This window comes from Microtus pennsylvanicus, chromosome 6 (genome assembly GCF_037038515.1).
Source record: "Microtus pennsylvanicus isolate mMicPen1 chromosome 6, mMicPen1.hap1, whole genome shotgun sequence".
NCBI lineage: Eukaryota > Metazoa > Chordata > Mammalia > Rodentia > Cricetidae > Microtus > Microtus pennsylvanicus.
The window spans coordinates 32,901,102-32,925,357 of NC_134584.1; the positions used below are offsets into that span (position 1 = coordinate 32,901,102).

The 24,256-nt window shown below is 43.3% G+C and overlaps 2 protein-coding genes across 2 annotated transcripts in view; both read right to left on the reverse strand.

Moving 5' to 3' along the window:
* Positions 1-24,256, reverse strand: part of Tmem267 (transmembrane protein 267) — a 234,166-nt gene that overhangs the window by 142,446 nt on the left and 67,464 nt on the right. The gene's annotated exons all lie outside the window — the stretch shown is intronic.
* On the reverse strand, positions 2,982-22,617 carry Hmgcs1 (3-hydroxy-3-methylglutaryl-CoA synthase 1). The gene is made up of 11 exons (XM_075975991.1): positions 22,414-22,617; positions 17,418-17,476; positions 11,055-11,512; positions 9,936-10,061; positions 9,033-9,197; positions 7,831-7,996; positions 6,962-7,132; positions 6,333-6,439; positions 5,704-5,829; positions 5,365-5,528; positions 2,982-4,691 (listed from the first exon to the last, which is right to left on the reverse strand). The coding sequence occupies exons 3-11, from the start codon at positions 11,500-11,502 to the stop codon at positions 4,602-4,604; spliced, it is 1,563 nt and encodes a 520-aa protein (XP_075832106.1). The 5' UTR covers positions 11,503-11,512; positions 17,418-17,476; positions 22,414-22,617; the 3' UTR covers positions 2,982-4,601.

Below are 24,256 nucleotides of genomic sequence, written 5' to 3' on the forward strand. Positions count from 1 at the left end.
TACCCTTGGTAGACCATAATTGCCGCCATTGCCTGATCAACTCCATCGTCGGCTCCAATAGTAACACACCAGCATCTTCTGGGTTCCCAACACCTTCTTTAGTTTCTTATTACACTTAGGGTCAAGTATCTTCATTAGGGTAGCACTTCCATTCTTCCCCTGCGTGCCCACTGGCATGGGCAGCTGAAATGATCACGTTAGTCATAGATCCAATTCACAAGAGCCGTTTCATTGGGGTTGCTTGCTAGTGAAAACATCCTCCTTACCCCCTGGGAACCTAAACTGTTCATCTACTTCAGCCTAGGTTGTTGGAAGGAATACAAAACCTTTAAGTCACTGATTGTGAAATTAGTCTACCTTCCTTTCAGCCTGATTCCCACACCCGTGATTTTAAACAGTAAGGGACATAGAAGCCATTATTAAAGCATGCACACTGATCACTGGAAAACAGCAGACCAATAATGCAGGTTACACATATAGCTGGGCCTTAGGCCACTCGGGTTCTGTTTGCAGCATTCAGGGCTATGGTAATGCAAGGGGGGTTCTGTAGTCCTTGATACAGTGTTGAATCAGATAGGAATCAAGTGTGCTCTAGGACAGTGGTTCTCATCCTGTGGGTCGTGACTCCTTGAAGGGGGGGGCAATGATCCTTTCACAAGGGTTGCCTAGCACCATCAGAAAACACAGATATTTACATTAAGATTGTTAACAGTAGCAAAAGTAATTATGAAGGAGCAAGGAGAATAATTTTATGATTGGGGATCACTGCAGCACGAGGAACTGTATTAAAGGGTCCCAGCACTCGGAAGGTTGAGCACCTCTGCTCTAGGACCTGGCATGATTATTTGGATGACACACTGCAGGTGAGAGATGCAAAGCCATAGACCGAGTGGGCATCAATTCCGGTGAAGATGAATTGCTGCTATACTCACGCAGTTGGCTCTGAGGATCTGGTAATGCCCAGATTACAACCTGGTGGCTTTGCTTGCTTGCCACCCAGTGCATTTTGGACGGCCTTAGTGAAGGCACCATCCTTGGGATGTTTGTTCAGTCTTGCATAACGAATCCAAACATTTATATCTCCTGGAGTTTCTCAGAATTTCAATAGTGCGCTAGGGCGGTTCCACCATAGCCACCCCATTTGCTGTTTGCCACAGTCACAGTCCAAACTTTATGGCCGTGTGGAGGAATACCAAGACCAGCTTAGATGCCCCTCCCAAGTCCTAGGTAAATGTTGTCATGATGAACACTCCCACCCCGCCTTTTCTAACACTTGTGTGGCTGCCCAAATTGACAGTAGGTATTAACCAGCTTCTGCTGCTATTTTCTACTTTGGCTGTGTTGAGACTTCACTTTGGTTCTTGGTTCAACAATGGAAACATGAGGACAGGCTCTGGAAGCAGAAAGTCATTACACAGGCATATCTTAGAAGTCCTGGCAGCGTCTCTGGACAAGGAGCTGTCCTTGTCCACCAGAAGACACCTGTTTTGCAACCTTCCCCACTGCAGTGACTTCACTTGAAGGTCCCCGTCTTCCTGTCAAACTGACTTTCATAAAGGGGAAAGGTAACGATCAGCCTTCTCCCACCCTCAGATGTTGTAGTTCCCTTCTGTAGTAAGAGATGAGGTTCCCCTTACATATTCTTTTAAAGACACTCTGACTTAGTATGCCTTTAATTGGTGGTTGACCGACTTGTGGCTACCATTTGTTTCCCAGGCTTCCTAAATAGATAGTAAAAGCTGGCCAAACTCAGTCTTTATCTTGGGCCCTCATCTTGTTCAGGTAACCACAGGATCCACCGCTTTGTCTTCCTCCAACACCTACAGATGACAAGCCTTAGTAGTGAAGGTTGATCCTACATGTCACGTTTCCATAACCCTGCTTGCCAATACCACGTTCATGTTTTCAGTGTCGCAACAACCCCTTTGCCTGGAGATTCTAGCCAGCCTCTTACTTCTCACGGAGAAGTATGTAGGGACAAGATGCTACAGGAATCCACAAGCTTCAACGCCGGTGAAAAGCGCTTGTTCTGATAAAGGACCTGGCGCCCTGCTTCAGGAAACCACCCGATGAACGTATCTGCAATCCTCTGCGGCATATTACTGCCTTGGTAGAAACCATTTTGAACAAAAAAATCTCAGGTCAGCTCCCTCTTCCTGCCAATTACGGACAAAACAACAAAAACCAGAGGAACCTTTAAGTTAGAGCTGCTCTTCAAAAGTCTGAAGGAAACTCACTCTGACATTAAGATCAAATGGTTTCTGCTGGGCACGGTAGCACATACCTGCAATCCCAGCACTTAGGAGGTGGGGGCAGGGGAATCAAGAGTTCAAAGCTACCTTACATGAGACGCTGTCTCAAAGAAAACAGAAGCAGTGTAATATAAAATGAAAGATCCTGCTACAATCTTTGCTATACCAATTTCTGTCTCAGTCTTCGGAAGACTCCAAGTAGCAGACAAAAGACAAACTCTCAGTCAGGTCACGGGAAGATCACAAGTAACTTTTCGTATCTATTGTGAAGCCCAAACATGAGTATTTGTAAAATAAAAAATCCAGAAACAAACCCCCCAAAACAACAAAGGAGATTCCCCGTAGGACACAGAAACGTAGAGTTGTTCTTAGGATTCTAGAACCTGTAAGAAAAGTGACTTAAGAGAACACTGGACTCAACGCAGAGTGCTAGGACTGGCCCCGAAAATAAATTATTAATGTGTACTCAATCTAGATCCAAAATGATAACATGAGCTGTACTGTGCTAAAAAAACAACCTACTGTGTTTTCTAATTCGTAGACTCCTAAAAGGGGAGGCGGAGACCACACATGGGACACATTTACCTCTGGCGTAAGCAGAGTGTGTCGCTTAAACGGGTTTGGATGTGTCTGAGGAACAAGCAGGAGAGTGGCCAACTGAAGGCTCAGATCTAAAAAGAGCTATCTTGCTGACTCCAGGCTCAGAAAAGGAAAGAAGACTCAGATATCTGAAATATTTGCCTAAAACTTTATTTCAAAGTTAATTCACCTTGCTGTTAGTAAGGTGTATGGTCAATGCTCCGTGCCAGTATCGCCAGGCTTGCCCATTGCCGGCAATGGACGCTGAGAAAACCCACTTCTTGGCACTCAAACATTAAATTACTCTTTTCCAAACATACAGAAATCTCAATACTTGCAAAAAAAATTACATGCACTGTTTCCCCACCATTCTTTAAATCTGAACGTACATCATTAATCTATAGCAGTGGATGTTAAAATGAAATCATTTTAACCAATTAAAACTGTACAAATCAAAATTCTACTGGTTAATATTGACAAGAATATATTACAAATGCTACATTACATATTACCTTGCAATCTGAAACATTACACATTTATGTGTTTAGATAACTGAAACTTCACAGAATTGAACAGCAAATAAAGTTTAAAGAATTTAGTTCTGCCCATTAGTTCCAACTATCTGTTTTACAGTTTATGAGGCTCATGTCATGTTCAGCACCAACATCACCCAGAGAACGTTCCAAGGGATTTCCTTTTTCATCTCATGTGGTAGTTTTTGTTGTTTTAAAAGTGAAAGTTAAGGGGAAATGTTATGAATTCTACTTTTAGATCTTGAAGTGAATATTCCTTTTGGCTGGTCAGACTATATGAAACTTTCACTATGTGATATTGTGGGTTATATTCTTATTTTTATTGGACAGATACAAAAACAAACAAAACACAAAAATATACAAACTACAAAGAAAAACGGTGTCCCGTGAATTTAAGCTGTTGGCCTATAAACTGGACTTGTAACACTGTAACCTAATAATACCCTGCCTCATCCTTCCTACTCTCCACCTCCTCCTTGCCAGCAGGGTGCTCAGGGCTGCTTCCTCACACCAGCTCCAGTCACCATGAACCGGCTGGAACCAGTTCCCAGGCTGTGTCCACAGTGCTCAGGAGAACCAACCATTTGCTGTGGCAGAGGCCTGCTCAGAGCCAACATCTTTTTGCTCACGTGATCACGGCTAACCTTTCTCAATGATGGTTCCTCCAGATCCTAGAACCATTACCCTCGTCTCTCTTCAGGATTTACAAACCTTCAAAAAAGATAGTATTTGCCTTGCCATTTTCAAGCATGGTTTATGTGTAACATTTAAATTCCACAATCTGCAACCTAGAAAAGTTTTTCAAAAAAGGTACAGGTACTTTTTTTATTTGTTAAAGTACAAAATTCTTACACATTTAAAAAAAAACCATTTTTTAAAATCGGACACTAGTACCTCCGCTATCGTCGACAGAAGCAGTCAGTTCATGCCGTGTTTGCAAACTAAGCTGCATGCATATGAACATCCAGAGAGGTATAGAGTTTTTCAGAGCCCTTTAACATCATTGTAGTACATTCACCATTGGCCAGACCACAACAGGAAACGTGTTAGCAAGTTCAGCAAAGACTTTTCCAAGAACACAACAGTTTTCTAGGCTCTGTGTCAGTTACATTCAGTTACATTACACTTTAAGCAACATGTAATCTTTAAAATTGTCCCCAGACAGCCAATCCTCCAACTGTTTCCATTCCCCATCCCAGCCCCAGGCCACAGTGAAGCCTTCCACCCCATAAAGCTCTTAGTGCTCCCCGTTGCTGATGACAGCTGATTCCGCCTCTGCTGCTGTGGTAGGGAGTCTTGGCACTTTCTTAGCAGGGCTTGGAATATGCTAAAATGAAAAGAAAACAGTTGTTGGCTTTTGTAACTTTTTCACTATCAATCACAGGACTCATTAGATTACCTACAGAGAACCTACTAAAGGACAAATTCAGAGGCTGACGCTGACACTCACATTCTATACAGCTTTCCAAGGAGCAGCTCAACACCCGAGACAGACCTTACAGTGAGATGATGGCCATTACTCATGTAACGAGAGGAGGGCCTCCCAAGACTGCGCTTGCTGTGACATCTACTTGCAACTCAAACACTAGCTTGAGGTGCCGCCCACCTGTTTAACAGCAAGATTACACGCTCACCAGAGGAGCTGTAACGAATAGGAGAACTAGTGATTCCGCTGGCTTTACCACTTACTGCTCTGATCCTGACTTCTCGGGGCCTCACTCTGGAGTTAGTATCATTTGTAAACATCAAAGAGGTTACTGTAAGGTTTCTGAGGGCTACAAAATGAATATCGCCGTCACTTCTGAAAGCCTCAGAGAAGTACGAGAGGCTCAGCATCCTCCTCCATATTGCTCCACAGCTGGAGTCGGCACAGCTAGCCTCGGAACCCTGACTCCCCCCCTGCTTTACTGATATTTCTCTAAGTCACGGTATCTGTTAGGGCTCCGAATCCCAGACACACGAGAGTGAAAAGAAGAGGACCAACGATGCGGGTGACTGACCTCTGTTGCTGTGTTTGAATGTACAAGTCCCACTCCTTCCTCCAAATTGTGGCCATTGGTGGAGGGGCGCCGAGCGTAAGTTCTTCTGTGCTTTTCATCCACTCTAACTAGGTACCACGTTCCTTCAAAGAGTGAATCTATTGAACACTGGGGAATATAGTTGGCTGAAGAGAAAGCAGGACACCAAGTTACTCACGATATGACCCATCTGGCAACAAACTCAACAGAGTTTTCATCTTCCTCTGCAGCTTTCACTGCCGTCACACCAGCACTCCGCGAGCCTTGTGTGCCGTGTTCCCCGTGACTGTACACAGTCAGCCTACAAACACAGAAGCTTACCTAAGTGGTGTGTGTCCTCCCTCAGCTTCATGTTTTCAGCAAAGACATCCGGCGCCACACAAGTTCTCGAGTCAAGCCTTGATTTTAGATCACATAAACTTGCTGTTATTTTGTCAAGAGCGGATCCTAAAGGAGCAAGTAAGTTCAACATTAGAAAACAGAGTAGCATGTCTCCAACAAAGTTAATAAAATGTTGCACAACTACTGGCTATTGTCTAGCTAAAATATAGATCTATCTTGACACAACTTCCACCACCTCCAACTAGATGTTATTTGGTATCAGCTAGTCTACAAGTTAAGTAACACCTGGCATTTGAAACTATAAGTATTAACTTGTCTATAGTTAATCCTCAGTATAATTTTCAATGATGCCAGGTTTTCCTAAGTTTTTCCTCAGTGTTTTTCCCCCTCCTTTCTCAAGGAAAGCACAAATGCTTGCTTCAATACAGTCAAAACCACAGGGGAAAATGTGCTCTATTAAGGCAGATTTGTAGGGTGGAGAGTACAAATTTATGTGGCAAGAAGATATGAAATTGAGAATGGAATGATCGATCAGAGTGACTACTGAACCCAACTGACCACAGCGGGTTTGCTGGCAATGTGCCCTTGCTGAAAGATCCAGCACTTACCTGGGGTGGCATCTTGCGTGACTTTAAGGGAGTACAAAGTGGCAGCCAAGCCAGACCCATAAGAGAACACTCCGATCCTCTTCCCTGCCAACTGCTGAGGCGAGTACCTGTGAAAGGGACAAAAGGGCAAACTTAACAGATACAAATGACATCTTGTCAGGAGCCACACAAGCAGTCCAGAGCTAAACACAAGCTCTAACTTAAAGCTCCTTTGGTTTGTTTTTCTGGTTCATGGTCCGCCCACACAGGCTGGGCTTGTACTAACAATCTTCCTGCCTCCGCCTCCTATGTGTTGGGATTACAGGTGAGTGCCACCATTCCCTGCTTCGTTTAATGTTCCTGTAGACCTAGGAGTGGAAATACTGCACTAAGGAGTCTGACCTGAGGATTTAGTATTAGAGTACCTACTCCAGACAAAAGCTTATGTCTTTTAGGAAATGATGGTGCTTAGTAAAGTTACTGAACCACACATAAATCCTCATCATTAAGGACTTGTGGTTCAACTGCAGGTACTCAGGGAAGAACTGCAGCCTGAACCTGTATACCCTCCCACAGTAGATGGCAGCCGAGCAGACCTGAAGATAAAGAACAGTCAGAAGAGGAATCAGGGAACCGCAGTTTCTACTTACTGTGCCAGAACAGAAGCGAGGGACCCATACACAGAAGACGTGTACATATTCCCATTCTGATTTGATACGAGCAGAGACGCCTTTGTTTTCTGGTTAAACAGATCAGAACTAGCCTTCATAAATGCCTTCTCCACATCTCTGTCAAAGTATGTATCTTCCAACTTAACATCCCTGGAAGAGCATATTTAAGGAGACAATTATATGGCATCTAAAGACCAAGCTTTTATTTTATTAGTAGTTGTCCCAATTAATATTCAAATCTATGAACACATAGGATTTTGTTTTGCCACTAATTAAAAGTCAGGGAACAACAAGGTAATTGTATAAATGATGCTAGCCACTTATAAGTTCTTTGCCTGACGTGGCTATCATCAAGTGAAGACACCTTGATACTGACAGACTAATAGGCTAACAGATTCACTGAAGCTTTGCAGCCACTAAACAAAGAATGGAAGTCTTTCAAAACCAGCCCTGTCTATCAATTTAGCAACCTATGAGACCAAGGAGAGCAAGGAGGAACTGTGTTCATCTTCTGGGCCAGAGACTGTACTCCTTAAGAGTGAATGATCTATACCAGCTCCAAGGATGCCATCAAAAAAGAGATGGCAAGAATCAAGCATGAATTACAAGCAAACTGCTACTAGGTGGTCACCGCGGCACCCTGGCAGAAAAACTAGGGGGCAGTGTTCTGGAAGGCAAGCCTTTGTGAGCCGCCTCCAGCCCCCTGCATGGAGCTTCTAGCAGCCCCAGACCTGCTCCTGGGTGTAGCAAGCTGCCCTTTTCCTGCCAGAGGGGTTGGGGAGGATCCCAGCAGGGGGAGGGTAATATACAAATAAACATTTAAAATAAGCACATAACAGCTTTCTTACCCAAAGGCTTCCAGGCCACTGTAAATACTGTTTTTATCTCTGTTCTGATCATTAAGAAAGTCATTCAGGAACATCCGAGCTAGAGATTTCTGCACCAGTTTACAATATGGCGAGTGAAAGATCATGAAGCCAAAATCATTCAGGGTGAAATCTTTATCGTTTCCCTCTGGAACAGAAGAACAAGGAAACAATGAAATGCACAGAAGCCAGCTCGACTTTGGGATGTTTCTGTCTTTACTTACTCACTAATCTTAAGAGCGGAAACAAGTTTTCGTACTGCACTGCAAAGAGAGCAGAGCGGATGGAGATAGAACAGCAACCCCAACCTATCTTATCAAACTGCTCAATGGTTTAGAATGTGTAGTTAAACAAGACACTCAATTACGTAGGACCACATCATTGATTTTCAGCTCTAAGAGTCATAACCTATTAGCACATCAGTTGATCAGCCTCTCTTTCTCTAAAGAACAGAAAAATGGCAAGCTGCATTAATTTGCAGCATGGGTCATTTCATGGCACTTCTGCCTCTGTTCAGATATATACACATAAAAACATATACTGTGGGGTTCTAATAAAAAAGCTGAAATATCACTGGCCTATTAAAAACACAATTAAGCCTGATGAAGGAGGACCATGAGTTTGAAGCCAGTCCAGGTTATAAAACCAGACTCTAGCTCATGAAACACTACCTTTAAAGAATGACATTTAACATACACTGTTAAGTATAGTACAAATAGCAAGCATTGTTACATATTTTCTGTAAAACAGTGTATTTTATATACCACTATACAATGTTCCTTTTTGTGGCTACTATGTTCCTCAATATTTATCTTGAATTATTTTTAACCCTCTCTTCTCTAAAGTCAAACTGTAATAAGAAAAAACTAACTTTTTAGACAGTTGCCTCTGAAAAATAGTTGAAAACTAAAACTTGTTTAAATACTTTCTCAAAATTAACAAAGTTCAATTTTACTTTGTAATGTAATTGATAAATCAACTTAAGTTTTAGAAAAATACTTATGTCTTTACCTAAATTACACACTCTCAGAGACTATGGGAAAATGATATTTAGTACACGAAGAAGTGGAAAAGATATTAATAACGAAGGCAGTTCACGAAGAAGTTTCTCATTACAGGCACATTACTACTGCTCTGTAGATACCAGAACGTAGTACAAGAAATGGGGTTGGAGGAAAACCCACCTTTCTGCCACTGGGCACGGATCTTCTTGCGGTAGACAGAGTAGCAGCGGTCCAGTGCACTGAGGTAGCACTGTATGGAGAGCTTCCCATCTACGACCGGGTATTCGGACAGCATGTCAGGCTTGTAGAAGTCATAGGCATGCTGCATGTGTGTCCCACGGAGCCCTACAGAACCAAACAGAAGATGCTGATCCACTCCTGCTTCACGATGCCTGCACTGTAGCAGCACACTGCCTTATTTACGCGCTCTTCTCAGTCAGTCAACCCATAGCACTTCAGCATAGAAAGTGCAAGGTGAAGTCAAAATTAAATAAAACCTGGAGTACCACGGGTAGGCCCAAGACTGCTACAAGTTTCCTAAGCAAATCTACGAAACAATGTGGTTGTCCTGAGGATAAGTGAACTTGTCAATCACTACTCTAAGTTATTTCTTCAACTCTACCTCAGCCCATTTGATTTCTTGGTAGGGGGAGGACAACACTACCTTTTGGACAAAAGGTACAAAGATAAAGTGATAACACATAAAGCACTTGTCAGTCAATAAACATTCAGCCAGTGGTAGCTTCTACTACACTCGAATTCCTCAGAACTTTGTGTCACTGAAACAAGTAAATACAAATAAATTAGCTGGACCTGCTAGCATAAACCTGTGTATGGAGGTCTAGATACCTGCGTAATCCCAGGTAATTAGAAGCAAAAATAGAAGGAGCAAGGCTGCAGGCATCTCTGGGCTACACAGAGAGCTCCAGGTCAGCCTGTAGCATGCAGTGATAACCAGTGTCTCGACATTTAAAAACAAGGGGCCTGGGATAAAGCTCAGGTGAAGAACGCTTGCCTACCATGCACAAGGCCAAAGGTTCAAGTTCCGCACCACAAAAAATAAATGTCTTCTCAAATACTCACCTCGTTCAAAAATTAAAGGAGCATTTGGCCCAATTAGCAGAGCCACAGCTCCGACGCCACCTGTAGGTCTGGCATTTCCTGTGGCATAGATAGCAATATCTCCTGCAACTACCAGAGCATACCGTCCTGAAAGAAGTAATGCAGAGTGATCAAAACCACACATGTGAACTCAAAGGTTGGTTATATTTTACCCAGAATATGCTTTCCTTACACTAGTAAAAGAAACAAAAAGGAAAGCTTTCTTTCTAAATTTTGTTTTTTTTTTTTTTAAATTTTTATTATGTATACAATATTCTGTCTGCGTGTGTGCCTGAAGGCCAGAAGAGGGCACCAGACCTCATTACAGATGGTTGTTAGCCACCATGTGGTTGCTGGGGATTGAACTCAGGACCTTTGGAAGAGCAGGCAATGCTCTTTACCATTGAGCCATCTCTCCAGCCCTCTTTCTAAATTTTGAATGGATAATTTTTTCCTATTACTGCTCCTAAAGTAAACAGTTCACATAAGCTGAAAGTCACAGTCATCTTTCTGAATTATTTGAATTGTTACAGCTAGTACTAGTTAACACACAACACTGTCTAAATAGCCACTGGATTATTTGAATTATTAGAGCTAGTACTAGTTAACACACAACACTGTCTAAATAGCCACTGGATTATTTGAATTGTTAGAGCTAGTACTAGTTAACACACAGCACTGTCTAAATAGCCACTGGATTATTTGAATTGTTAGAGCTAGTACTAGTTAACACACAACACTATCTAAATAGCCACTGGATTATTTGAATTATTAGAGCTAGTACTAGTTAACACACAACACCATCTAAATAGTCACTGGATTATTTGAATTGTTAGAGCTAGTACTAGTTAACACACAGCACTGTCTAAATAGCCACTGGATTATTTGAATTATTAGAGCTAGTACTAGTTAACACACAACACTGTCTAAATAGCCACTGGAGGGCTGGAGACACTATGCAGTGTTAGAGACCCTGAGTTCCATCCTTAACCCTAAACAGAAGAGGTATCAGGTCTACACATCCTCAAGAAGGGCTATGTGCGTGTCTATGTGATTCTGTTTGCTTTTGTCTCTGGTTCAGAATGCAGACATGGAACATACCATCCCAAGAGCTGGATTCGATCCAGTTCACAGCGTTGAAGACCGCAGCTGTGCCTCCGTAGCAGGCATTAGTTGTATCTATTCCTTCTATATCTGTATTCCCAGACTCCTCAAACAGCTGCATCAAATTCGACTTCACTGATTTTGATTTGTCGATGATTGTCTCTGTTCCGACTTCTAGACGCCCAATGCAATCATAGGACAGGCTATTTCTCTCCATCAGATTCTGAACCACAGTCAGGCAAAGAGAGTTGATGTCTTCTCGATCAGTGCAGAAGCCCATCCTGGCCTGACCTAGGCCGATGGTATACTTTCCAGCATCTACACCATCGTATTTTTCCAACTCAACTTGATCAACATATTGAGAAGGAAAGTAGATCTCAAGGGCAACAATTCCAACGTCTTTTGGCCAGCAAGCTTCTGCATTCAATGGAAGTGACCCAGGCATGGTGAAAGAGCTGTGCAAAGAAAAAAAGTCCATAGTTTTAGATCTTAGGTTGCTGACTTTTCAGGTTCAAGACTGCAAAACAGATGGTGAGAATTCAAGTCACCTGGATTACTGCAGATTCTCTAAGTTCAGCACATTGTATTGGGGGCAGTCAGTTAAAAATACGCAAAGCAGCAACTTCATGAAAGGAGTATGATTTATTATCTTAAATTATAGTCTTTTAGAAAGGCTTCCACCTTACTCAACACCGGGTATCTTAAGACTTAAAACATCATTTAAGGGCTGGAATATATATAGTTCAGTGGCAGAACACTTGCCTAAAGTGTGCAAGACTCTGGGTTCAATCCCTAGCATCTCTCTCTCTCCTCTCTCTCTCTCTCTCTCTCTCTCTCTCTGTCTCTCTCTCTCTGTCTCTGTCTCTGTCTCTCTCTCTCTCTCTCTCTCTCTCTCACACACACACACACACACACACACACACACACACACACAGAGGTGAGGGACCCTTCCATAAAATTTTTCTGTAATAAGTAACTATGAAATAAAATGATAACTTAAAAGTATGACTGATTGGCTCTGGAGAGATGGCTTAGCAGTTAAGAGAGCTGAGTCCTTTTCCAGAGGACCTGGCTTTCATTCCTAGCACCCACATAGGTGGCTCACAGCCTTCAGCAGCCCCAGTTTCAGGAGATCGCTACCCTCTGGCCTCCACTGGGGAGGCAGAAGCAGGTGGATCTCTGTGAGTTCAAGGCCAGCCTGGGCTACAAGAGCTAGTTTTAGGACAGGTTCCAAAGCTACAGAGAAACCCTGTCTTGAAAAACCAAAACCAACCAAACAAGCAAACAAACAAAACAACAACAACCAAACAAAATCTTTTTTAAAGTATATGAAGGATCAATCAAAGAGAATATTTATTTCTGACCACTATCAAAAAGTATAAACAAATCAACCATCGTCTAGATTTACCTACCAAAACAATGACAACAAAAAGCTAGCCCTTCAGACCACTGTCGTCTACCCTGGGACTAGTCATTTAACCTAGGCGCCTCAAGGCCTTTAAAAGGTTTAGTCATTAAGAAATGAAAAAGCAGTCTGGATGTTTCCAACAGGGTGTGTGTGAAGGACCTTGTTAATAGAAGAATTGGTTACAAGCCTACTGGCTGAGCTGCGGTGACACAAGGCAGGGGCCATTCTTCAAACCCTACGAGACCACAGTTCCCATGTTAGGTATGTAATAGCTGGGCAATGCTGATCAAGAGATGGGACTTTTAGTTCTCCACCCATCTAAACATGTAGTTTGCCAAATCAGTTTGCTACCTTCTACTGAATTTGACAACCTACTTCTACTCTGACACTAAAAAGGAAAAGTCAAGCCCGCATCACCTGTCCTCAGCCACTCCCAACACTCTGCTTCAACACTAACATAGGATAAGATTATAGGTTAATTACTGAGGTCCTAGGGAGATATCTAAAGCAGAGGTTTGGTCCTCAGAACATTAAACATCTTCAGAGAACAAGTCATTAGGCTGTGAATATATTAAAACATAATAGCCAGGCATGGTGGCACACGCCTTTAATCCTAGCACTCAGGAGGCGGGTGGATCTCTGTGAATTCAAGGCTAGTCTGGTCTACAAAGTGAGTTCCAGGTCAGCCAGAGCTACACAGAGAAATCCTATCTCGAAAAACCAAACCAAACCAGAACATAATAAATAAACACCTAACATCTAGGTTAAAGATTTTACTTTTTTGATAGAATCTTACTCTATAACTTAATCTTCTAGACACAAGACTCTTTTCTTTTTTTAGGAGGTAGGGTTGAGATAGGTCTCACTAAGTGTAGCTTTAGCTCGCCTGAAACTCACTATATAGACCAAGCTGGCTTCAAACCCATAGACAAACATCTGCACCTGCCTCTGCCTCCCAAGTAGTACTGGGATCTGGGATCAAAGGCATGTGGCATAATGCCTGGCATTTTTTTTTAATTCCCAGAAACAATTTGCTATAACACACTCTTTACATCTGGCAGCCATGTAGTCTGGGGAAATTGAATCCCACTGTGATATGATGGTATCAGAGGTTATGATAGAAACCAAAAGGACAGAACCAAAGCCTTCTTACTCTTTTTACTCTTCAATGGATGCTGTATTATAAATATTCTCTGTAACACAGACAGGGTTCCATGGGAATTACAACTTGATATAAAAAGAACTCAGAAATGGCAGACACAGTGATGGCAATATGAACCTAGCACTTAGAAGGCTGAGCAGGAGGATCACTTGAGCCCAGAAGTTCAAGGACAGCTTGGGCAACATAGTGAGACTGTTACCAAATAAATAAATAGAATGCTAAGCTTCTAACTATGAAAACACTGGCAATCTTCCCCCCCCCCCCGCCCCTTTTGGTATAGCATTTGGAGAGATGGTCTTTGGGAGGAGAGGTCATGAGAATGGGGACCTCACGATGGAATCAGTACCCTAGCATTTCTGATTGTGAGCCTAGCCTTTACCAGCTTGGATAGCACCCTTACAAGAAGATACTAGAGAGCTGGTTCAGGTCTGTATTCATGCATTCTGTCCCTTCCATGAAGGGCCATGACATCTCCAATCCACAAAAGAGCTTTAAAGAAGTGATCATGTATCTTGAGCTGTACTCCAAAACTTTGCACAAAAAAAAATTGGGGGGCTGGAGAGATGGCTCAGAGGTTAAGAGCACTGGCTGCTCTTTCAGAGGTCCTGAGTTCCATTCCCAGCAACCACATGGTGACTACCATCTATAAGATGATCTGGTGCCCTCTTGTGGCCTGCAGGCACACATGCAGGCAGAACACTGTATACATAATAAATACATCTTTCTAAAAATAAAAATTCTGTTGTTTAATCCCTCCAGATTAAAGTACTATTTGATATGGGGCTAATTTGTGATGGTATCTAAACAGACTAATAGACCTGGGTAACCTCAATTAAGTCCAATGCCTTTGAATCTCTTCATTTCTTAGACTTTCATATATCCATTTTACCAAGCAAAGTGTATGTACTACTCAACAGGAAAACAACTAAATGTGATAATTTGCCAATTATGTACTTTAAGCCCTAAATTACTGACAATGGTTCAGTGCTCATTACATTAAAAAAAAAAGTGTCATTAGCAACAGACACAGAAGCATACATTACATTACAAGGGGATCATTCCAGTGGTAGCCTAAAAAGAAAAGTAAAGTGGTCCTTTTTCAAAAAAAGGTTTTGAGACAGGATTTCTCTGCATAGCCCCAGCTGTCCTGGAACTCACTTTATAGACCAGGTTGACCTCTGCCTCCGGGAGTGCTGGGATTAAGGGTGTGTGCCACCACCATCCGGCAAGATAAAAAAGTTCCTACCTTCCTATCTCCTAAATCTTCAGCTCCTTTTCTGTGTTTTAAATCAGAAGGAACAAGCTGAGAGGCACTTTCAGCAGCTGTCTTCACTTGGTGCTACTACAGAATCTCTCTGCCAATTCTATGGCTGTCTAAAGTTGGTACCCACCTGACTACACTGAGGTTGAGATGAAGACATAAAGGAGCTGTGCATCACTAGGCACAGATTCTAAAGTAAGTCCTCCGCATAACATACAGCAAAAGGTTCAAAAATTAGCATTAAGACAAACAGATCAACATACAGGGCCCTGAATTCAATCTCCAGATCCTCAAGGAAAACGTAAACAGAGAAGGAAGCCAGCATGTAGGTGACCAATCCACAGACTCCCTTCTGAGTGCCCACCGCAGAGGCAGTCAGAGTGACCCCCTCACCAGCCTTCTTCCCTCTTCAAACTGCTTGCAACATGATGAAGACAGTGGGACTTTCTGCCTTGCCTCTGCCTACAGACTTACAAAGCTTTTGGAAATCAAATGAACAAATCCATAACCTCTAAACATTGCAATGTACCTTTCCCACTAGCAAATTTAGTGATGATCTGAGAATATGTTGCTGCTAAATATCAAATCACCTGTCACAAAAGTATAGGTTAGCTCAAACAGCCCACAAGGCGTCCAGCTCATGTTTCAGACTATACACACACTGCACATCTATGAACGGTGTCTGATTTGGTCAGTATTATTCATTCTCAGAGATTTCCTAGTGGCAGAGATGTTTTCAATGTGTTGTTGGTAAATAGATATCCAATTTGAAATACAACAGCTCTAATGGGGGTGGGGGAACCAACCAAGCAACCAGACAACATCCAGCTAACAGTATGACACAGCAGAGAAAAAGTGATCACTTGGTGACATTTAGAAAAGCAGAAAGTGGCATTTAGAAGAACAGAAAGTTGATATAACTTCCAGCATAAAGGTTATAGTTGGGTCTCCTCCCAAATGCTGTGGAATAGACCAGAATAGACAGAATAGGTCAGAAACAACTGAATTATAGTGTTTTGACTCCTTATCCTGCCAGGGGATGAGATATTTTGGTTAATTCATGGTGATTCCTAAAACACAGTGATTTTCTAAACAGAACTTTGAAAACCTAACAGTTAAAACATTCTCTCACATAGCTTAAATTGTTGTTAATAAATTATCTTTTACGGCGTGAAACTTGCAATTAAAAAAAAACTGGCAGCAAATGAAGATTCTATATTTCTAATAAAATACAAAGATTTCTCCTTTCAATCTCAATTTTAAAAGGAGGCAAAAAGTACATACATGCCTATCACAAAAAATGGGAAACCAAAAGTTTTCCAACAGCCACCACCCTCTGAAAACGGTCCTCTGCCCCCTAAAGGGAGCACGCCTCTCTGGGGGACAAAAGATGCTACATGCCTTAACAAAGTCAGGCAAGAAATCTTGTGTACTTGTGATACTTTCTAGACCTTTCGCTAGGGGTAAGAAGTGCACTCCCCTCCCCCTGTGAATAGTAAAGGAGAGAGAACAAAGAAGAAAGAAGTGGGGAGGAGGAAAGCAGAGGACCGGAGCTCTGGCGCCTTGGGCTATCATGAGTCTCCTGGCTGAGCTCTCTGCAGCCACTCCCTGCCGGCCCACACCTGACAGTTTTTAGCTCCTGCAGATTCTCCAGCTCTTCCTTTACTGCTTAGGGTCAGCATCTTTTTCCTGTGAGACTGTGTGGCGCTGCAATAGCTGCAAATAACTAGATTACTGGTCTAAACACTGCAGCCGCTGTCTGTTCTCATGGAACCATAAGGACTCACCCAGAGCACTATAGGTACAGACTGCAATGTCAAACTACTGAAATCTCAGCATTTGGAAGGCCAAGGCAGAACTGAGTCAGATACCAAATAAGATCCTGCCTCAAACTAACAAATGGCAAATAAATAAATAAATAAACAAATACATGCATACACTGTTGGCAGGCATGCCTACCTGTGACTATTTCAGATTAAGTTTATTACCTATATTTTTCCTGTTATAAGCAGACACTAACTTTATTTATTTATTTACTTATTTATTATGTATGCGACATTCTGCCTCCATGTATGCCCGCACGCCAGAGGAGGGCGCCAGATCTCAGTACAGATGGTTGTGAGCCACCATGTGGTTGCTGGGAATTGAACTCAGGACCTCTGGAAGAGCAGCCAGTGCTCTTAACCTCTGAGCCATCTCTCCAGCCCCAGACACTAACTTTTAAATACAAAATTAGAAAGTCTCCACAGGAATTTATAACAGTAACTAAATTTTCCAGGTAACATACAATCCTAAGAATAGTTTTAGGAATACACGTCTCAAGGCATGGTGGTATGTGCCTTAAATCCCATTGCTTGGGAGGGAGAAGCAGGCAGATCGACAAGTTCCAGCCAGGTGACATAGTGAAAGAAAGGAGAGGGAGGGAGAAGAAAAGATTTGGCACACAAAATTGTCATTAGTTCTAAGATTAAAAATTACGCCCCTCCCACTAGAGAAAACACCTTCCTTAAAACATGACTGGCGCCATACCTGTGCGAAGGACAGAGAACTGCAGTCTCCAGGTCGCTCACTGGTTCCTCCTTCGGGCACTACAAGTTTCAAAGGAGAACTTCTTTTAAAGTCATAAAGCACTACACAAATCAACGACTTCAATTTAAAGAGCGTTAAAGCAAGAATTTTCTTATTTAATTATATTATGCAAAAAACAGTTCAACGCATGCTTAGAAAAAGACAGCACTTTGAGCCCTTATGGCGGCAGCCTTACGGCTCTGCTGAGGAGCCAACATCACAGCATCACTCAGACTGCGGACTCTGCTGCGAGAGTAGCGGTCTTCTCATGAACATGCGCTACCAAGAACTGGGATTAAAAAAAAGAAGTAAACTCTACGGGGCTAGCAAGCTTCTAGAATAAAGAGACCTACAGTTTCAGCTTATCGGCACTAAAGGAGCTTCAGCAATAATTTGTATCTCTTTGAATCTCAATTTCCTCACCCATAAAATCAAGGTACCCGCCCCCACCAGCTCACTCTGAAGGGCTTGTTGTGAGGATGAAACATGGAACTGCTTGGTAAGATCAGGCGCCAACACTCCAAGGGAGGCAAATGCTCTACAACCCTGAGCTACTACAGCCCCAGAATAAGCAAACGTTGAATTTGTAAGAAAAGAGAATATTACATTCCAAAGGGGGAAAGCCTTTGAGTACAGCATTGTACATACACTTTCAGGAAATAGCTTATCTTTTATTCCTTATTGTCTCAAATTATGCTGTGTTATCTGTAAACTTAGGAGGCCAAGTCAAGACATTTCTCAGCAGCGTAGAAAATACCATTCCTTCCCCATGTTGAGGTGTAACAACTTACTAACTTCTTGAAGCCGTGGCTAATTTGCAGCAAAGGCATTTCCCCTGAAACACTACCATGCACCTTTTCCACTTGTTGATTTTCAGAGTGCTGGGATCAAACTAGGGCCTCCCTTCTACCAGTCAAGTACTGGCCACACTCTCAGTCCTCTTCCTACTTTAATTAAACTGGGGAGGGAAATAGGAGGAGGGGAGAAAGACACACATAGAGAACCTGAGCACGTTAATAATGCAGAGAAGGAATAGTCGGAATGACATAAAGTCTGTATGATTCTCACAAGAGAGGAACGGCATCTGGGAGACGACCCCACCAGAGAGGCATAAGCTTTAGATTCTATTCTAAGTTGCTGGCAGGGCGCAGTTCTGCATCTTTGATCGGAAAAACTTGAAGGCTAGGTGCACCAAAGTCCAAGTTTTCCAATGCTGATATGATGCTGCGTGTAGAAACCTCACCTAAACTCGTGCGACAGGTCAGTCAAAATGCTTGCAACACTACGAATGCCGTATCTTCAGACTCGGTGTGTAGGGTGTATGTGAAACATTAATTTTACCTTTGGACTTGGGTCTTATCTACAAAATCAATCTCTCCCTTCCTTACACAAACACACACAAGCGTGCAAGTGTTTCAAAACATGAAGTTTACTTCCAGACTCAAGCATTTCTGATAAAGGATACACAGCCCACAGTGACAAAATCTAAAGTTATCAGACTGTAACATCTTTACGGAGCAGATAAGAGGAATCAACAGGAATGATCAAGAAGCAGTTAAAAGAGCTGCAAGCAGCCACACACACCATAACAAAGGCTTGGAGATTCACAAATCATGGTACAGGCAGTCTGAATTTGGCCAAGGCTAATAGAACTTGCTGCACTTACTCAACAGAATTTCTCCTTTTAGCTCATTCACCAGCCTTGATTCAAACAAGTCCTCAGATAAACTACTCTAGTAGACACTGGTCCCTGAATAACTGTAAGCAGTTATTTGATCTCTTGCATCACTGGAGAGAAAACCAGGCTACTAGCATGTTCATTTTTCTTTAGGAGGCTATAACCAAAAATTGTTAGTCTTTACCCTCATCTGTACAATTGTACCTAGATCTCCAAGTAAAACACACACAGCCCTGACTCTCCCACAACTGCTGGTCTGCCAATCAGAGAGTCTAGTCCCATTTACGTATCTACTGTATGTATGTGTGTGTGTTCATGCGCCATGGCTTGTGTATGAGTCAAAAGACAACTCCCCATGATGGCTTCTTTCCTTCTACCTCCATGTCCTGGGGACTGAACTCAGGTCATTAAGACTTGGCAGTGGCGGGAAGGAAGCAGAAATCTTTAAAAAATAAATACTATAAAAATAAATAAATAAAAAAGACTTGGTGTCAAGTGCTCCACTTGTTGAAAACTGGACATGGGATGGGGCTTGGGAGCCTCTATTCATCCTTCAAGGCTCTCTTCTAAGCTCTCTTTTCTAGAAAACTTTTCTAGGCAAATTACGGAGTTTTCCAATCAAGGACCTGTATTCCTATCCAGATGCATCATTCACAGTCCAGTCTGTATAGCCTATGCCACTGAAATATTAGTTATGAGGAGTTGGACAGTCTAGTTTGATTCTTTTTGGTTTACTGGTTGATTGATTTCTCGAGACAGGGTCTCTGTGTAGATTATTTGTCCTAGAACTCAGTATGTAGCCCAGGCTGGCCTCGAACTTGCAGAGATCCAAGCTATCTTAGCTCTGCTTCACCAAGTACTGAAATTAAAGGTACGAACCATGCCCAGCTTATCTGATTGATCTGACCATTTGTAGAGACTTTAGAGTAAAGAGTACTTAAAAGATTGGCTGAATTTGGTGCTATAACAATTCTAGAGCATTTTTTTTTAAAGATTTAAGTACCCGAGTGCCCATCACCAGGAAGTTTTTGTTATTACTTCTGAGATAAGCCAAGGTTATAGAGCTAAACATTGTTTAGGAGTTTACAGAAGTTGACTCTTACTCACTACTGTTTAAAGCAAAGGATGGGTTTGCATCATTCCCAGATCCTAATCTGAACAAAGTCAAAAAAGGAAGTTTGCCCCTCTTCTACTCATTAACACATGAACCAACACATACCCACAAACCCTGCAAAGAGAGAGCTTCGAAAGGTTACTTTCTTTCTCTTTATTGTTCAGTTGACAGACACTAAGGGAACATTGGCAAGTGCCAAGCAATAGGCTGCACAGATGAAGATTCTAGTGCTAACATGAAGCCATTAATTAGGTAACATGTTTCTCAACCTTTTTAATTTCAAAGTGACACAGCTGTCTACTATATGGCTTTCTAAGCCCTAAATCAAGTGGTGATGTTGTGTTCCCTTTCTAAATGAAACTGTCATCACATTTGACCTCTCTGGAGTACATAAATGTAAAAAGGTGTATATTCTGATACAGAGTTCAGCATGTCCTTCAACCACACCTACGGTTCTGCTGGATACTGAACGCTACAGCCAGGTATTAAACCGTTCTAGAAGATCCAGAAAACCCATGTTCCATCAATGTCTTGGATTCTACGTTTCTTCTGAAAGCAATGCAGCTAAAACCTCAGTTTAAAGATCATCAAAGACAATTCCATCAGATGACATGTATAAACAATCAGAAGAGGCATTTATGAAAGACAAAAATTAAATGCAAGGCCCAGATGACATGGACTTCAGTGACTTCAAACATAAATCTTTATATTCCCTCTTCCCCAGCTTTTCCAAGCCTTCTGAGAACTGCAATTGCAGAAGACACCAGAATTGTACTACAGGAAATATCTGCTAATTTAGGAAATACCTGCAAAGGTTAGGCACAAAGAAAAGGCAGTCTCTCCTTTTCATGGGACAGGTTATCCTTGCTCTCCATCTCCATGCAAAAAAAAAAAAAATGGCTGGAACGTAAAATTCTGATCAAAGAACACAAACTGCTCAGAAGTCTCAGCCTGCAAAGAAACACTTGTGGATACCTTTGGAGACTTTCAGTCTGTCTCCAATCTGATGGAATCTGTACAATACAAATTTAAACCACAGCTTGGGAGGAAAAAATCTGTAACTATGAGTAGTTAGGTGTGCTGTTAGCATGCCTTGCTTCTCATGATTCATCCCTAAAATACAGCAAATGTTGGCAGCTATCAGAAGGGGCTAACCATCTCACTCCCGGGTAGGCCAGATCACCAGCAGAGGGAGCGGTGGCAGCAGAGGTGGGGAGTTGAAGGCAGTCAGAGATGGCCCGAGGCCAAGGCCACAGGGGCGAGCTTGGCAAGAAGGACAAGTAGGTGCCTCCTGCCACCTACTCCCCAATTCCCTCCTTCAGAATGTCGCAAAGCAATTCTTTCTCTACCAGGGATCAAAGAAGGTCACGTTTTCAAAGATTCCCATACACTTGGCTTTGAAATTTCCTTCACTTAACCCTAAGTCTATCTGTGTGACAGGTTCTGTGGGCCCAGGACCATCACATCCTCACAACACTTAAGGCTGGTTGTTATTAAATATCGTGGAGATATTAACGGGGGGGGGGGGGGAGGAAGAGGTGGAGGGAGAAGAGACTCGAGCTCACTCATTATTTTAAGCAAGCCACATACCAAAGATGTCCAGAGCATCAGTCTTTGGCTAGGTCTAAATCACAGGTGTGATTTTGTGCACCCGAATTGGGCAAAAGTAACGCTCCCCACTTCCTCTCATCAATGGTGTACGTGTAGGGAGGACACACCCCCTGCCAATCTACTAGTCTGCATCTGAGCCTGGGCTTCCCCATCCCTTTGGGGTCCACCATTAACCGGAGGAACGCTGACAGCCCAGCTCCCTTCTCAACCCCTGCTGATGCCCCACTTCGGTGGTCACAGCTACCTCAGAGGCGACTCCGACTTCTGACTATGTCATCAGAACACCGGGCCCTCAACGCTCTTTGCCTTCTCTCGGAGCCCCGCCAGCCCACAGCGAAGTCCGGGTCCCCTTGTCCGCCCCGGCTCCCCGGCTCGCGAGCTCCCGCACAAGCCCACTCCCGGCGCCCCGTCCTCCGGGACCGGGTCGACACCTTCACCCTGACCGGAGCAGAGCGCTGTGCCTTCCGGCCTAGTCAAGGACATCGCCTCCTTCCCGTGTACGCCGCCCGCGGCGCCTAGGCCGCCGGCTGTCCCGTCCCGCGCGGGACACTCACCCAAACGCGACCGGACCCCGGCTGAAGAAAGGAGCAACCCACGGAGGACAGTGCACGGCGCCTCCCGCCCTCAGCAGCTTTATAGCCACCGACCCACCCGACTCCGGCACCGCCGGGAGGCGGCAAGGGGCGGGACAGCGGCTCCCGCAGCCAATCACGGCGCTCAGAGTCGCTCAGCAGCGCCCGCCCCTCGGGCCGCTTTCTGCCAATGAGAAGGAAATGAGAGGCGGTGACTCGCTAGGGTTTTCCCTAGCGGAGGGAAGGGCGGGGTAAGGGGCGGGGACAAAGTCGGAGGACCGGGGAAGTGGGGTGAGACGGTGACGTAGGGTGGCCCGAGAACGTGCCTGCCAATGGCTGGGCGGCGAGAGACGGTGAGAGCCAACGGGAGCGGAGTGAGAGGCTCTCTGACCAATTGAAGGTCAGTGAGAGGAGCTAGGGACCAATGGCGACTCCGCGTCCCACTGCTGGGGCGAGATGGTCAAGTGTGGGAGGTGAGCTGGTCCCGGCTTGGGAGGCTGTCAGGTTGCCTAGCAACCACAGTAATGCTTCGCCTGTAAAATAGTTGAAGTACTTGATTTGAATTCAATTTCGATGTTTTTCAGTTTCCAGAACAGCAAAGTGAGCCTGCATCACAAGTTAAAGCACACGACTGACTTCACCCTGAATTTCTAAATTTGTAAGTATTCCAAATACCCAATTTAAAACTGCCTCTGTTCTTAAAGAAATTGCTATTGAGACAGTTCTTCCTGAGTCAACCTAAAATATGCTATTGCTATTTTAGGGATTAGGCGTCAGTGAGAATGATGCAGTTCTTGCCGAGAAGGGACGCTGATCCAGTTCAGTGACTTTTTGGGGGGCTTAGGGGAGGCAGGCACCTGGCCCAGTGCTCATCGTATCGTCTGAGCCGTGGTAGCTACCAAATAAAACATTTTTTCAGTGACGAAAAGGGTGCCATAATTCTCATCATAGTGAATTGCAGGATAAAGACCATCTCACTCTCAGAAAACAGGAGAAGTTCAAACACGACAAATGCTCTCAGAGAGACCCTGAAGGATGACCAGTTTCTACCTTCGAATAGACATGACATGACATATACTTGAAATAACTTGTCGACATGAGATCCAATACTGTGTACAATGAATATACGCCATAAAATATGTTAAAAAACAAAGAGTAGTTTCTGCTCTCCTACTCAAATAGAGAAATCATACTGCTTAGCTTAGGGGAGAGTGATTAAGTGAGGCTCAGAGTTGCGTTAATTCTTCCTATCTCAATTCCATTACTCACCCAGAACTACTGGTAAGGGCCATAGATAATTCCATGTCTCAAACTACTACTGCTATGTGAAGTTTATTGTACACTATAGATGCTGACTCCAAGCAAAACAGCGCTTACTCCAAAGGGAATAAGAGGTGAGTTGTTCCAAAAAAAAAAATTAAACAATAAAACAACAACAAAAACCAGACAGTGGTGGCAGACACCTTTAATTCCAGCACTTGGGAGGCAGAGGCAGGCGGATCTCTGTGAGTTCGAGACCAGCCTGGTCTACAAGAGCTAGTTCGGGCTCCAAAGCTACAGAGAAACCCTGCCTCGAAAAACAAAACAAAAAAAGAGGTGGGTTGTTGGTTTGTTTTGTTTCTGGACTAAGTATGAGCAGCCATGCCTGGGAACATGGGTTTGTGTTTTCCTGAATGACATGTTCCATCACAGAAGAAGCCACATGAACTGTTGCGGCCTTAGAGCAGAGACAGTGAATGCATTTACCAAATACCTGATGGGAATGGCAGGTGTTGGGTTATAGCAACACAGGAAAAAGTCTGCTCTAGGTTTCATCATTTGGTTG

Bases quoted from the DNA above. Each gene is read 5' to 3' on its own strand.
- Hmgcs1 (XM_075975991.1), bottom strand. From the start codon at position 11,502: ATGCCTGGGTCACTTCCATTGAATGCAGAAGCTTGCTGGCCAAAAGAC. The intron at 5,830-6,332 runs GTAAGTGCTGGA...TTGCTCCTTTAG, and splicing joins CACGCAAGATGCCACCCCAG to GATCCGCTCTTGACAAAATA. The intron at 4,692-5,364 runs GTCAGTCACCCG...TTTTCATTTTAG, and splicing joins ATTCAAACACAGCAACAGAG to CATATTCCAAGCCCTGCTAA.